Source organism: Falco cherrug, chromosome Z, assembly GCF_023634085.1.
Source record: "Falco cherrug isolate bFalChe1 chromosome Z, bFalChe1.pri, whole genome shotgun sequence".
In the NCBI taxonomy this organism is placed as follows: domain Eukaryota; kingdom Metazoa; phylum Chordata; class Aves; order Falconiformes; family Falconidae; genus Falco; species Falco cherrug.
Genome location: NC_073720.1, coordinates 39,490,764 through 39,505,198, shown reverse-complemented (window position 1 = coordinate 39,505,198; position 14,435 = coordinate 39,490,764). Strand labels below are relative to the sequence as shown.

The 14,435-nt window shown below is 39.1% G+C and overlaps 1 protein-coding gene across 1 annotated transcript in view; it reads left to right on the top strand.

Annotated features, from left to right (window-relative positions):
* Positions 1–14,435, top strand: part of TMC1 (transmembrane channel like 1) — a 67,931-nt gene that overhangs the window by 12,554 nt on the left and 40,942 nt on the right. The window contains 1 exon segment of the mRNA XM_055699418.1: positions 1,931–2,071. Coding sequence (XP_055555393.1) covers positions 1,931–2,071 — 141 coding nt within the window.

The window sequence follows — 14,435 nt, the reverse complement described above, 5'->3', positions numbered from 1 at the left end:
CTCGTAAAATGCTATATTTCAATTTTGCATAACCCAACAATCTTCTGTCAAAGGAAATCCTCAATATTGGGCATGTTGCTGTCTGCTTTGTAAGATGCAAAGCAGCCGATTGTAACAACTATGGATTTAAAGCTGTCTCCTTTAATCCTTCTGTTCTTCTCAAAGACATGACTCTCTGCATTATAATGCCTCAAAGTTATATGCAGAAATTTGGCCTTCAACCATTTGACTTAAGTTTTTATATAGTTCTTTCCTTGCTTGTCGCAGTACTGGACTAACGATGAAGATGTCTGATGGTCAGTCGCAGTCTTTCTGTAGATTTTTATTTTCTGTGGCACTGGTTTTTATCACATATAAAGTGATAAGTCTGAAATTTTATGGCTGATGGGTTCAACCTTCAAACATGACCGTCCTTTGAATAAATAGCATTTGAGTCTTTAATAGCAGGGCATCTAATAACTATGAGAGCCTCTTTCTTTCCTTTGCTTAGGAAAGACGCTTAGTCCAGTGTGTCTGAAATTTTTAAACTGATCCCCTGTAGCTTTTGCTAAAATGTTTTATATTTCATGAAAACTAAAGATAGACGACCAATGAGACATTTTTATTTTGCTGTGTTGCAAAAATAATTTTGTTTTTATTGTGTTAGTTTTGAAACTTTTCATAAATATTCTTGCTGATAAGCCCTTTTGTCCTTTATGTAACACAAACAAATCCTTCAACCTTTATATCACACAAATCTTTAACTATAGCTTTTTTATCTGTCTTGGTAGAAGAAAATGTTTATAATTCCTCGGTTGTCCAGAGGATAGAAATTATACAATTAGGTGACTTAGGTAATGAATCGTTTATCTCTGACAACAGATTTTGAATATCAAACTCTCAGAAAGGTGAATTATAAGCAAATCAGTCTGGAAACTGATTGCTTGATAAAGTCTGAATGAACCGTTCCCAAGGTAAACTAGAAAACTATTTAAAAAAACCCCAGCAGTACATTATCAAACATTCAAAACAGAAAAAAGAGGCGAAAGAAAACACAACAAACAAACAGAAATGCATCAAACTGCTTTAACTAAGAGCTCACTTAGTGGTAGTTGTCACTGTCAGCTTTTTAGGGCAAGAAGTCAGTCTAATGAATTCTCTTTTATAATTTTCCTGTTTGCTGGCATAAGAAGAGGAAACACATTTTGCTAATGACTTGCTATATGCCATTATAAGAGATGTAACATTGCTCACAGAAAAGGATATCTATGCAGGTTTTAGGAAAGTGGACATTGCCTTAGTCAGCATTGCTTTCCAAAGATATTACAAACCAGTGCATGGATAAGAAGTTCAAACTGCAAACACAATACATCTGGAGATGCCACTACTATTGCATCTGCTTAATCTGAGTGTTATGGGTTTGTGTCATGGCCTTGCTGCAATATGGCTTTGAATCTTTCCCATCTCTGAAATATTACTGCCTCGATCAGTGTACAGACTGTGATCTGGTATTTAAATTTGTCTTTGCTGTGACTGTGGTGTCTCTTCTTTCTCCTGTAGTGCACTGAATCAGGGTGAACAAGTTCATTTTTATGGCTGCAGTTACGGTGTCATTTGCCTGTTGTGAGTTTGGGTTGGACATTTAGGAGGCTGGTTACTTGTGCAGGAAAAATCAGTGGTGGTTAGGCACTTCCCCAGGAGTGCTGTCCACTCTCCATGGGATGCTCTGGGTGTAGTGCTGGCAGAGCTGTGGCTCTGCACTTTGTGTGCAGGCTTTGCCTTTCATACTAAAATTAATAACAAGTCTAGGTGAGCTGTATCCTTCTTTCTGTGCAATAGCAAAGGCATTTATCTAGGTCTCAAAGTTAAGAAAAATTAACACTCTGTGCTTCAGTGAAATCTGTCTGTTCTGAGTTTTGGTGATGGTTTTTATTCCTGTTTTTGTTTGAAGCTCTGATTCCGACTCTGAGGAGGAGCCAATTACAGAGGAGGAATTGGCCAAGCTGAAAGAAGAGGTAGAAGAAAAAAAGAAACTAATTGCCACACTACGAAACAAACCATGGAAGATGAAAAAGAAGCTGTCTGTTCTGAAGTAGGGTTTGATTTCCATAATGAATATCTGCTTTGCTGCTTTGCACTTTGCACTATTTTTCTGAACCTTTGCTTTATTTCTAGACCAACTGACACAATTAACTCCAAACCAACTCTAAATCTCTTTCGCAGGATATGCTTTAACAGAAAGTGGAGTAAATGGCATTGCAGATCAGTGCTTTCTTGTCTCTGTAGACCTGAAATCAAATACGAAAAACTCAATTAATTTTCTTTTTTAAGTTTGCATTACATCCCCTTACAGAATCTTTCCTTTTCTTCAGCTATGCTAATGATAGTAAATTCTGCTGTTGATAAGTTTAATATCTCATTCAAGAAAGATTATGTAATTTCAGAAATATCTGAAGATTACTTGGGTGGGAAAAGAGGATTTATCTTTCTATTCTAACCTTTTGGAAAGAAAACTGTTGGTTTTTTTTTTTTTAACTTATTGTTGTGGTTTAACCGTGGCTGGCAACCAAGCACCACACAGCCACTTGCTCACTCCCCCCTTACCCAGAGGGGTGGGAAGAAGAATCAGAAAAGAATGTAAAACTTGAGGGTTGAGGTAAGACAACTTAATAGTAAACCAAAAGATGCACATGCAAGCAAAGCAAAGCAAGGAATTCATTCCCATCTGCAGGCAGGTGTTCAGCCATCCCCAGGAAAGCCGGGCTCCATCATGTGTAATGGTTACCCAGGAAGACAAACACTATAATGCCGGATATCTCCCCTTCCCTCTTCTTCCCCCAGTTGATATACTCAGCATGCTGTCCCATGCTATGGAATATCCCTTTGGCCAGTTTGGGTCACCTGTCCTGGCTGTGTCCCCTCACAATGTCCTGTGCCCCTCCAGCGCTCTCGCTGGCAGGGCCCAAGAAACCAAAGAGTCCTCAACTTAGTATAAACATCACCCAGCAACAACTGAAACCATCAGTGTCCTATCAACATTGTTCTCACACCAAATCCAAAACACAACTGCACCAGCTGCTAAGAAGAAAACTAACTCTATCCCAGCTGAAACCAGGACACTTATGAAAAAGCAAACTGATTGGAAATTGAGCTCTTGTTTTCATGCATTTTTAGGTGTGCCACATATAAAATTGTATTTTGCCCTAGCAAACCTATCACTACATTTTCACTAAGGCTAAAAATTAATGAAATTTCATTTATAGTTAAATTTCCACCAAGCACTGGAAACTGCTTAAATACAGATAACTTTATTCTTTTGCCAAAACTGTTACACTCCTCTGTTTTGAAGAACTCACACACTGCAGTACTGCCCAAATACGAACAAAATACATGGCCTTGCTTTATTAGAAACCTCTAATACAGAAAAGATGCTCTCTCCTGCAGACAGTTTTTGATAGATAGAAAACACAGACTAATGGTAGGAGAGAGCATATGAAATATGGCGTGGAAGATCTACAGATCTTTTCCTTCTAGAAGGTAAGGTCATTTTGCGAAGGATACAGTTGCAAAGAGGAAATGGAAGGTATGTTGTGAAAGAGGTAACATGGAAGGGTGTAAAAGACAACAAAGTACCTAGGAGATGTAAAGTGGAAGCATTGTGAAGGTGAGGGAAATTTCAGAAAAAATAGATGAGCAGATTAGATAATCTAGTGATTATTCTATTTTGCATAGCCTATAATTGAAGGATCTTCATGTAAATAAAGTTAAAATTATTGTATTCTTACTATGAACAGAACTTCTATTTTTATAGCCATTCTTCTATCCCAGCATTCCTAGCAAATCCTAGTTGATAGGAAACTTCCAAATCTGGTACAGCCCTCAGATTATTTACCATTATTGCTTTTCTATGTGGGTGGCAATGAAGCTGCAACATGTAGTCCAAGGACAATCAAAATAAACTTCAGGCCTTGGAGTGGATCGTAAGCAAAGTTGGAGTAGCGGTAATTTTTTCTTCTATTCCCCCTGGTTGTGGGCAGTCATACTGGAAGAAACAGATAGAGCTGGTCTTTTAATACATGGCTCCATGGCTGGTGTCACTGACAGAATTTTGGATTTTTCAGTAACAGGATGGTCTACATGGCACCAGGCCTGTGGGTGTTGTATGGAATTCTCTTTCAAAGGGGGAAGAGGGTCTTTGCTCATGAACTAGCAGTACGGATTGACAGAGCTTTAAACTACACTTGAAGGAGGAAGGGGATAACACCAGTCTCATCCATGACAAGTCACAGGATGATACACCAAGGTTTGAGGGATGGGGTGCTGGTGAGGTCCCTCAGCCTGTTGCTCTGTGACCTGCTGGGTACACTGGAGCACATTTAAGTCTTACAAAGAGGAGCCAAGGGCTTCTGAAGTAATAGGAGTCAACAGGAAAGCACCAGGGAAATACCTCAAAGGAATTACAGGTAAACTCCTCTAAAAAGATGACATGACTGACAGCCCAGCTGAAGTGCCTCTATCCCAATGCATGCAGCATGGGCCACAAACAGGAGCTGGAAGCCACTGTGCTGCTACAGAGCTATGACCTAGCTGCCATTACTGAAACTTAGTGGGATGAATCCTGGGACTGAAGGTCCCTGCTATTGGTGGCTACAAGCTGTTCAGAAGAGACAGGAGAGGACAAAGGCATGGAAGGGTTGCCTTTATGTCAAGAAATGGATAGATTGTGAAGAGCTGTCTCTGAAGAATAACCATGAGCCTGTTGAAAGCTTATGGGTAAGAATTAGAGACCAAGACAACAAATAGAACTTTGTGGCCCGGCTTTCTGCAGACTTCCCAATCAAAAGCCTCCTTACTCCAGCCACAGGAGGCATCAAGGTTGCAGACTCCCATGCTGCTGGGGGACTGACATCTACTGGAAAAGTAGCAGAGAGAGCTGCAGGCAATCCAGGAGACTCCTGGAGTGCATTGAATGGTTAACTTTTTAGGTGCGGTAATAGGCAGCCCTACCAGAGGGGACGTGATACTGTAGGTCAATCAGAAACATGATGACTGGAGGCAGCCTGGGCTACAGTGATCATGCACTGTTAGAGTTTGTAGTCCTGAGGGATAGGGGACAGGCAAAAAATACTGTCAGTAGCCTGAATTTTAGGAAAGCAAAATTCCAGCTCTTCAAGAAAGTAGAATCAGACTAGATATAAGGAAGACATTTGTTACAATGAGCATGGCAAAACACTGGAACAGGTTGCCCAGAGCAGCTGTGGATGCCCCATCCCTGGAAATGTGCAAGGTCAGATTGGATGGAGCTCTGAGCAACCTGCTCTAGTTAAAGATGTCCCTGCTCATTGCAGGGAGGTTGGACTAGATGACCTTTAAAGATCCCTTCGAACCCAAATCATTCTATGATTCTGTCATCAACATCAGCTTGTTCTCTCAGTCTGCTTATATGACACTGTAAAAAAGACATGTTTGAAGACTAACTGAAAAATATATTTGCAGTGCTGGGAAATGTTGATTAACTACAGAGAGAAACCTCTAAATCAGATATGTAATTTTTCACATGATATGTTTTAGCTCAGCCACTAGTTGTGGGTTTGAATGAGGAGACCCTCAATGAACATCTACAGCCTGTGTCATCTTTTACGGGTCAGAGGGAGTGGGAATATCAATCCTTTCTGGCTTAAAAAAAATCTGTGTTACTAGGAAATGTTTGTAATTACATGACAGCTTCTAGTTATCCTCAGTGAATGTTAAATTGCTGCACTTATTTTAGTCTCTGAGGAGGGCTTTCTCATTTAAGCCAATAATGAGTTTTCAAAATCCCACCCTTGTTATCTGTCTTTTTATTTTAACAATTTCTTTCTTAATATTCAGGGTGAAATGGTCTTGTACATTCAGCACGGACAGCAATTCCACCTAAATGTCCATTAGTTTATCAACTATATTCTCATGTTTATGAAATCTAGACTGGGACACTAAACATGCACTCAATTTTATTTGCCAACATCAAGAGGTTTATTTTAGTAAAAAACATGCGTCAATGTGCTCTTTTGGCAGTTTGTGACTTTTTTTTCAGCTCTGCTTTGCTACAGCCCTCTCTGAAGTAGACTTGGAAGCATATTACCAGCTTATTTGCCCTAGAAAAATGTGTATGCCAAAAGCAAATGACAGTTTTTCCATAGTAGCTTATTTATTTTAAATCTAATTTTAATAAATGAAGAATTACTTTTATTGCTGTGTTTCTCTGTCAAAAAAGTTTTCAAAAATAGTCACCTTTTATTCCAGCCAATCCCATTCAAGTTGTCACAATTCTGTACAGAATCATGCATATCTCAGCAGACAAAACACGTAAATCCAGCAAACAGCTGGAACAATAATAATAATAAAAGGTAAAACCTAATATTTAGTCACATTTTTAAATGTGTGTGCTGAGAATTAGGTTTTTTAAATTTGCGTGTTGCATTTTAGATGAAAATGATGGAATTTGGAAGCACTCAGTACCTTTGAAAAAATCAAACAAAATCATTTACATACCAAAATACACTCATAGACTAAGTTTTCTGGAGTCCTGGTTTTTAATTGGCTTTTTGGAGCCTAAGTTCACCTGAGTTGCAATGGAACACCTGGTTTTATTATGCTGCTTAAAATAATTGTTATCTAGATGATGTATTACAATGGTAGTCATAATAATACAGAAGTACCTATATTAGCACATTTTAGGTTATCTATATATTTGTTTTGTATTTTGCCAAGTTACTTAAGATTTATACCAGAATCATTAGTCTTACAGATTGCCATTACACATGTGGAAAATGGACACACAAAGTCTTTAAGTGCCTTGAACTTGTAAATGAATAATGTGACTTTTGAATACTCTTATAATACCATCTCTTGCTGCTGAAACTTTTGGTCAACAGTTATTTTCTCTGTCATCTGCTTCTTCTTCAGTGAAGGTTTTAGGGTATTATGGGATGTGTGGGAAAGGAAAGAAGACTATCTTCTTAGAGGTGGAAGAAGAAATTTCCTTATTCTTTGTCTTCCAGCTTCTGCAATAGAGAGAGACTTCATTGGAGATTTCTTCTCAGCATTAAGAGGAATGTTCTTTAGTGTGAACCAAACCCAACTTCCATGTTTGTTCTGTATTAGCACCAATTTTTTTCCAAGAATGAAAAAAATATATTCCCTAGGAATGCTCAAGGTTTTGTTACATATTCATGACAAAATAAGACCAAAAAAAATTACTTTTTTCATATTACTCTGAAAAGCGAATATTAGGGATAATTAGGACTTTTCATTCTAAATACTATTTTTTTTAAAGAAGTGTTAATTTATCAGAACAAACTATTTTTGGGGAAAGATTTAATTTTGACTATTTTTTTTTAAAGTGACAATAAATTTTAAATTGTTGAAACATTTTGTTTAAGCATTTTCAAGACTGAACAACCCCCTCACTTCGATGATTCAAAACCAATTTTTCCATAACATGAAATTATGGGATAGGAAAGTGATTTCTACTTAGGTCAAGTGACTACTTTGTGAAATAGTCCATCTTCCTTAATTTTTTTGTTCTGAAAATACATGAATGAACAGTAACTTTAGAAAACAGATGCAGAACTCATTGCTTTGTAGAAAATAACTTCTGTCAAAACCTGGCTGAATTACTCATTGCTGAAATGGCATTTTTCATAGAGATGCACTGGTAAATTAGATCAGCTCTAATTTCTAATTTACATCCCTGTGTCTAGAAAGATGCATTTCAAACAGCCCCCATTCTCTGAAGAACCATCACTGAGGATACTACTCTGCTGCATGGTCTCTCTGCGATTTGAAGTTAAGCTGTACCAGCACTGTCAGACTCTAGCCTCTCCTTGAGACATCATGATCAGATCTTTACAGTCTGGAGATGTGAAAAATGAAGAAGAAGCCAAGGAGAGGAATGAGAAGGTGTTTTATGGGAAATAACATCGCCACTCTCCCAGGCCCTAAGCGATAGCCTAAGTTAGGCTGTGGGCTGGGGACATATGCGTCCATGCTATTGAGAGCATGTGTGTGGCTGGAGTTTAGACTTTTTTTCATTTCCAAGACAAATATTTTCCTTCAGAAGAATTTTCATTTTTTTTCCTTTTTTTTCCTTCCACTGGTTTACATGGTTTGTGAGTATGCTGTGCCTTTCCTATGGGAGATGGAGATTTGTCCCCATTTGTTCCTTGTTTTGCACATAACACTTATAATCAAAGTTTTGTGCTATAAAAATAGCAAAAGCTATTAACAGCTATGTAGTTTACATCCACCAGCAAAGCCTATTATGGTACCATATAATCAGAGAACTGAGCACAAGAATCCAGAAATGTGCTTTAAAGCTGTACCACAAGCAAGTTTGTGAACTATCAAAAGAAACGAAATGACAATACCCCTGCCCTTCCCACCCCCAACCAAAAAAAAGGCAGTCAAATGTCAAGCTTCTTAGGCTTTTTAAAAGACATCCAATTAAATACAGACCCTAAAAAAAGCCATGACCACTTCTTGTTTTTTTCTAAGAACAACAGAACAGAAAAGTCTCTTCTCCATCTACCAGGGACAGAATATAATGTGGTGATTTTTCAGTATTTTTTTAGCATCATTTATTTTATTACAGGACTTAGATTACCCATCCAGACAGATGAATCAGAAACAGAATATTTTATAAGCATACAAAACCAAAAGATACATGACATGCATGTGTGGGTTGGGGGAAGTTTCCCATTTTTAGATGTGTTCTTTGTACTCCAGTGAATCAGTATTTCATGTCTCTTAGTGTGGACATACTGGCAGTCCTGGAGGCTAGCCTGGATGTCCTGGAGGACAGCTGGGTACTAAATAACACTATAATTTGTCGATTATTACTGCTGAACTGATTTTCAAGTGAGCTTTGCTTGACAACTATTGTTTGGCAGTCAGTTTTTAACCAATCTTTTTAAGACTTGGAGAAATCCTGGGTGATCAATATTAATATGACATTTCTTTTTTAATGAGTTTTTAGATCGCGGAGACTGAAACCTTCCTGAACTGTTACTGAAAAATGTGAGCAATCCACTTAAATGCTATTCATAGCAATAACCTCTGAGAGCTGTAATTCATCCTCTCAGTGCAACACTGAAGTGCCTGAAGTACCATACACCTAGCACTTTGGAAGCTGTAACTGCACACCTAGTGTTAATAATTAACTCAGGCTTCTCTGGGACAATAATGCCTGGCCCCATGCAACATTTATTAGTTCCTTGTGTCTGTAATTCAATTAATAAGGTTTCTCTGAAGCTTCTTTAAATTCACAGTTAGCTAACGGGCCACACTTTGGCCTATCTTGTGATATAGATAATTTACCTATAACACATGATACCAGTGATTACAAAGCTCAGTTTTGTCTCTCTGCGTTGTTTTTGACACGTCCTCATGTTAGTGAAGTTGCATGACTTCCAAGCAGGCATGCATATATATGTATGTGGTTTCTAAAACAGTTCTATGGGTTTAGGGCTACTTTTTATTGCTTGATCGTTTTTCCTGTCCTCACATTTTACTTTTAGCACAAAAGGAAGGGAGGAAAAGACAAAGTATTGCAAAAATCCGCAGGGATGTACAAATAGAGGACTTTTGGTGAGATAGCTTAGACATCAAGGTAGAAACCTGAATTAAGTAACATATTGGATTATATTTAACAAAAAAGAATACGTGTCACAGACATGGAAAGGACATTGCAAGCCCGTTCTGTGACTGAATGGTGCCAAGTTATTGCTGAACTTCTAAAGCCGGGAAGCTTGAGTAGAAGTCAAGGAAATATCTCCTTAACCTACAAATCACAGAGGTCAGGAGTAATCCAGAGGGACTAACCTGCTGCAGAGCTAGTGAGGGAAGAAAGGCTGAGGAGGAGAAAGAAAACATGTTCTGTTTGATGGCTTCAGCATTGTCTGGCAGTTAGGGTTTCTGTAATACTTCCTTGCACAGAACTGCACATATTTCTCCTTCATTACCCACAGGCTCTCCTTCAGGCTCTGCTTCTGCACTGAATTTGTTTTTCAGATATTTCATTAAAACTCTGGCGGGAAATTTTCTTAGAATCAAATTGTTACAGAAATTTGCATTAAACTACCAATTAAGTAAGATCTTGAAGTCACGCAAATATTCACGGCTGCAGCTAACACATAAGCCGCTGTGGAGCACTTAATAATGCCTTTCTATAGCTGCATGTGGTTGGGTGACTTCATAAGATTTAGTCTTTTTCAATGAGCAATATGAAAATGCTATTTAGAATGTTATTGGTAAAATCCACCTCACCCCAAGAGGTAACACAGGCTTGTAGAACATCAAAGGTAGCTTGACTGCATTTATTCCAAGAGCAGAAGACGATTTGCACTCTTTCCTTTCACAAAGTAGTATTTTTTAAAAATATAATAATCATAGAACCTGCATAATAATCATAGAATCATTTAGGTTGGAAAGGATCCTTTAAGATAGTTGAGTCCAACTCTTAACCTAGCACTGCCAAGTCCACCACTAAACCATTTCCCTAAGCGCCACATCTACACATCTTTTAAATACCTCCAGGAATGGTCACCATTCTTCCCTGGGCAGCCTATTCCAATGCTTGATAACACTTTCAGTGAAAATTTTTTTCCTAATATCCAGTCTAAACCTCCCCTGGTGCAACGTGAGGCCTTTTCGTCTTGTCCCATCGCTTGCTACTTGGGAGAAGAGACCGACACTCACCTGGCTACAACCTCCTGTCAGGAAGCTGTAGAGAGCAATGAGGTCTCCCCTCAGCCTCCTTTTCTCCAGGCTAAACCGCCCCCGTTCCCTCAGCCGCTCCCCATCAGACTTGTGCTCCAGACCCTGCACCAGCCTCGCTGCCCGCTCTGGCCACGCTGCAGCACCTCAGCGTCCCTCTTGCAGCGAGGGGCCCAAACCTGAACACAGCGTTCGAGGTGCGGCCTCACCAGTGCCCAGGACAGGGGGACCATCGCTGCCCTGGCCCTGCTGGCCACACTGTGTCTGGTACCAGCCAGGGTGCTGCTGGCCGCCTTGGCCACCTGGGCACACTGCTGGCTCACGCTCAGCCGGCTGTGGACCAGCACCCCCAGGCCCTTTCCCACCAGGCCCTTTCCAGCCGCTCTGCCCCAGCCTGTAGCGCTGTGTGGGGCTGCTGTGACCCAAGGGCAGGACCCGGCACTGAGCCCTGTTGAACCTCACAGGAATGGCCTCGGCCCATCGCTCCAGCCTGCCCAGGTCCCTCTGCACAGCCTGCCTGCCATCCAGCAGGTCAACACTCCCCGTCCCTACTCAGCGTCATTTGCAAACTTACTGAGGGTGCACCCAAAGCCCTCGTCCAGATCATCGATAAAGACGTTAAACAGGACTGGCCCCAACCCTGAACTCTGGGGAACACCACTTGTGACCAGCCACCAGCTGGATGATGCTCCACTCACCACAACCCTTTGGGCCATATAAGCATGTGTTACTTTTTTATTAACTATGTGCCTATTACTAACTATGTGAAGATTTTGACTATTACTTTACAAGAGTGGGAAATATTAATAGCCACAATTTTTAATATGTGTTAGGAACCTCCTCTTGTCATAGTCAGTGTGAAATATGCATTAATGCCAAAATTACCATTAATTCCAAAAATCACAGTGTATTCTAAGTAGACTAGAACAAAAATGGAAAACTAATATTGTAAATCTATCATTTACACTCAGTTGATTTTTTTTCAAGGTGTATACAACAAATTTTTAAGTGCATGAAAGCAACATACAAAAATATGAAAGGAGCTGCTTAATACTTATTTCATGGAACATGAAAGTAGCTTCATAAATATTGGATTGCATGGATCCAACTGGTTTTGTGCTCCAGTCTTGCATGTGTAACTCAGTTGACTGCATGTGTCTCTGTATGCAGTCAATAAGAAGTTTAACTGGTATCAGATCATCATCTGGTTTGTTTGTGGTACAATGATGTACTTAATCCAATGCAGGCCAGCCAATGGAATGAAAACCTGAGAAAAACAGATTATAAAGCATTAACACTTAAGGGGGGTGTATAACATTTCTGTGACCAGCACATACAGGAGTGGGTCAGTGTTGAGGAAGAAGGGATGCAGGGAGAAAGGAATCCTCAGCACTGGCAAAGTAAAACCCAGGGAAGCATTCAAGAGTCAGTAGCATTAAACCTGGCAATCTGGGTCACCACCTTCAGAAGGCAATGTTTTGGTTTGTCCTGGAGAAGAAGCTTAAATGCTGTTCACACTCAACTTGAAAGTTTGCTTATGGAGAGTCCAGTAGGCAGAGAGGGATAAAAAATACTACTTTTTGTAGAAAACCTTGTAAAAAGATATTTAAACAAGTGAAGAGAAAGTTTGGATTAAAATACATCTTTTTATGTCTTTCATTCTGGAAAGTTCCTTCTTGTTTTAGCTTAGCTTAATTTTATAGCAGAACATGTTTGTGGAGAACTTTTGAGTTCAGCTACAGGTACAAAATATGTTCATATCCACTATAGAGGATCTTTTATGTGTTAATGGTTGTTTTCATATTATTCCTTTAAATTTCTGACTTACTACTTCACTATAAAAAAAAGAACAACCTGCAATGTGAAATCTTCATATTCTTCAGTATAACTGCATCTAATTACTGACTGAAAAGCACAAGTTTTCTACAGCTCTGTAGGTTTTGATTTCAGTAATTTTTCATGAACAAGCTCCAGTGCTTAATTACCTAGTGACAGAAGTGATGGTAGAAGGTTTTCCTCTTAAGTCCAAAATACGATATGCTGACTTGGGTGATAGGTACGTTCCCAGTTTATTGTTTCTGGATGCTTTTACGGTACTGTTGTTCCAGCACTGACTGCTGAGTTTACAAGGAAGCTGCCACCTGCTGTTAGGACTGCCACTATCTCCTGACAGTGCAACAAGATTTTAAATCTTGAGGACATGGATTTAAAAGGGACTCTCAGACATTGGTTTCCTGAAGCTGAAAGAATCTGTTCTCTCTGACTTATCTGAGAGAGCTGAAATTTAAATGTAAAATTTTATGCGAATCAAAATGATAGGAGATGTGAGCGTGGAGCCAGAAAACCTCTGAAGGACTTGAAGTGGCTTTGAAAATAAAGAAGGCTCAGCCAGTGACAAAGTTAGCTAAAACACAGAAAGATCAGACTCCAAAATCCAGCACACAAATGTGATCCAGAAGAATAGAATTGAGAATGAGGGCTCTAGAGCCTTAAACAGATGCTGACTTGATCCCTGAGGAACACTTTGAAGTGGTAAATAGGTGGGATGTGTGGCTGGGTATTTTTGTCTTTTTATAACTGGATTTGTGCATGCCTTGTGCCACAGGGAAAAGAAAAGAAAAAGAGTGATCAGATTGTGATTCATGTAATTGTGTGTAGCTTTTTGCTTCTGCCAACCTGTGTCTTTGAAAGAGAAAATGGGATCTCAGATGGTGTGAAAAGGGTGCTAAACTCCTGGGGAGGTTAGGTGAGGTGAAACTGGTCCTGATGCCTCACCAGCTGGGTTTAGATGTGAGTTCTTGGAAGGTGAGAATTCTCAGAAGGCTCTCAAAGACTGAAAGTCAAATTCAGTAGCTCAATTTTGCACCATCTTGGGAAGCATAGAAACAAAAGGTTGTTCAGGGGCTTGTTACTGTGAGCTAAAAAGTCTGCCACAGTGGGTGTCTAGTGGGGAAAGGTTTTGATAGGTCTTCAGATGACAGTATGAAGATCACCCTAAGCATTTGTGGTTACTAAAAATACATAGTATTTTTAAAGTGGCTGAGATTTTTAGCCATGAGTTAAGAGAAAATATGACACGGCTAATATTCTTCTTCACACATAATTTTAACTTGCCTTTATCACAGCTATGCCACTATTCTGCCAATGCCATTGTCAGATTTTGCAGTTTAACACAATCTTTTTGCTTGCTTACATAAAATATGTGAACAGAAGATATAACCATGATAATTAATTTCACTCAGTGAACTTATCTCTAGTGCTTCTGGAGAGCCATGATCACAATTAACATTTTCCCAGTAGTCCACTGTTTCTCAAGTGCTTAGTGCAATGCCCAATACAATATGCAATTCTTTGCAGACATCTAGTGTGATGAGAAAAGAGTTACACGGTCTTGTGCATACACCACCAGCTAAGGATCCTTATTCTATTTCCCAATGCTTTAGATCAGGACATTTAGCCTTTAGGGAACATTTTATCAGTAGACAGACATGGAAGTCATACTTCTACAGGAAAATTATATAAAAATTATATTATAAATCAGATTAAATGGAAGAAATATTAGTATACTTGTGATCTCTTTTTATTGCTTTATTGTGTGGACACTATTCCTTTTTAAAACAAGATAAAAATCTTTCTTTCATAATTGTATATCATTATTTAACTTCCATATCTTTATAAGCAAAATTTAAGTGTTTTGGGGA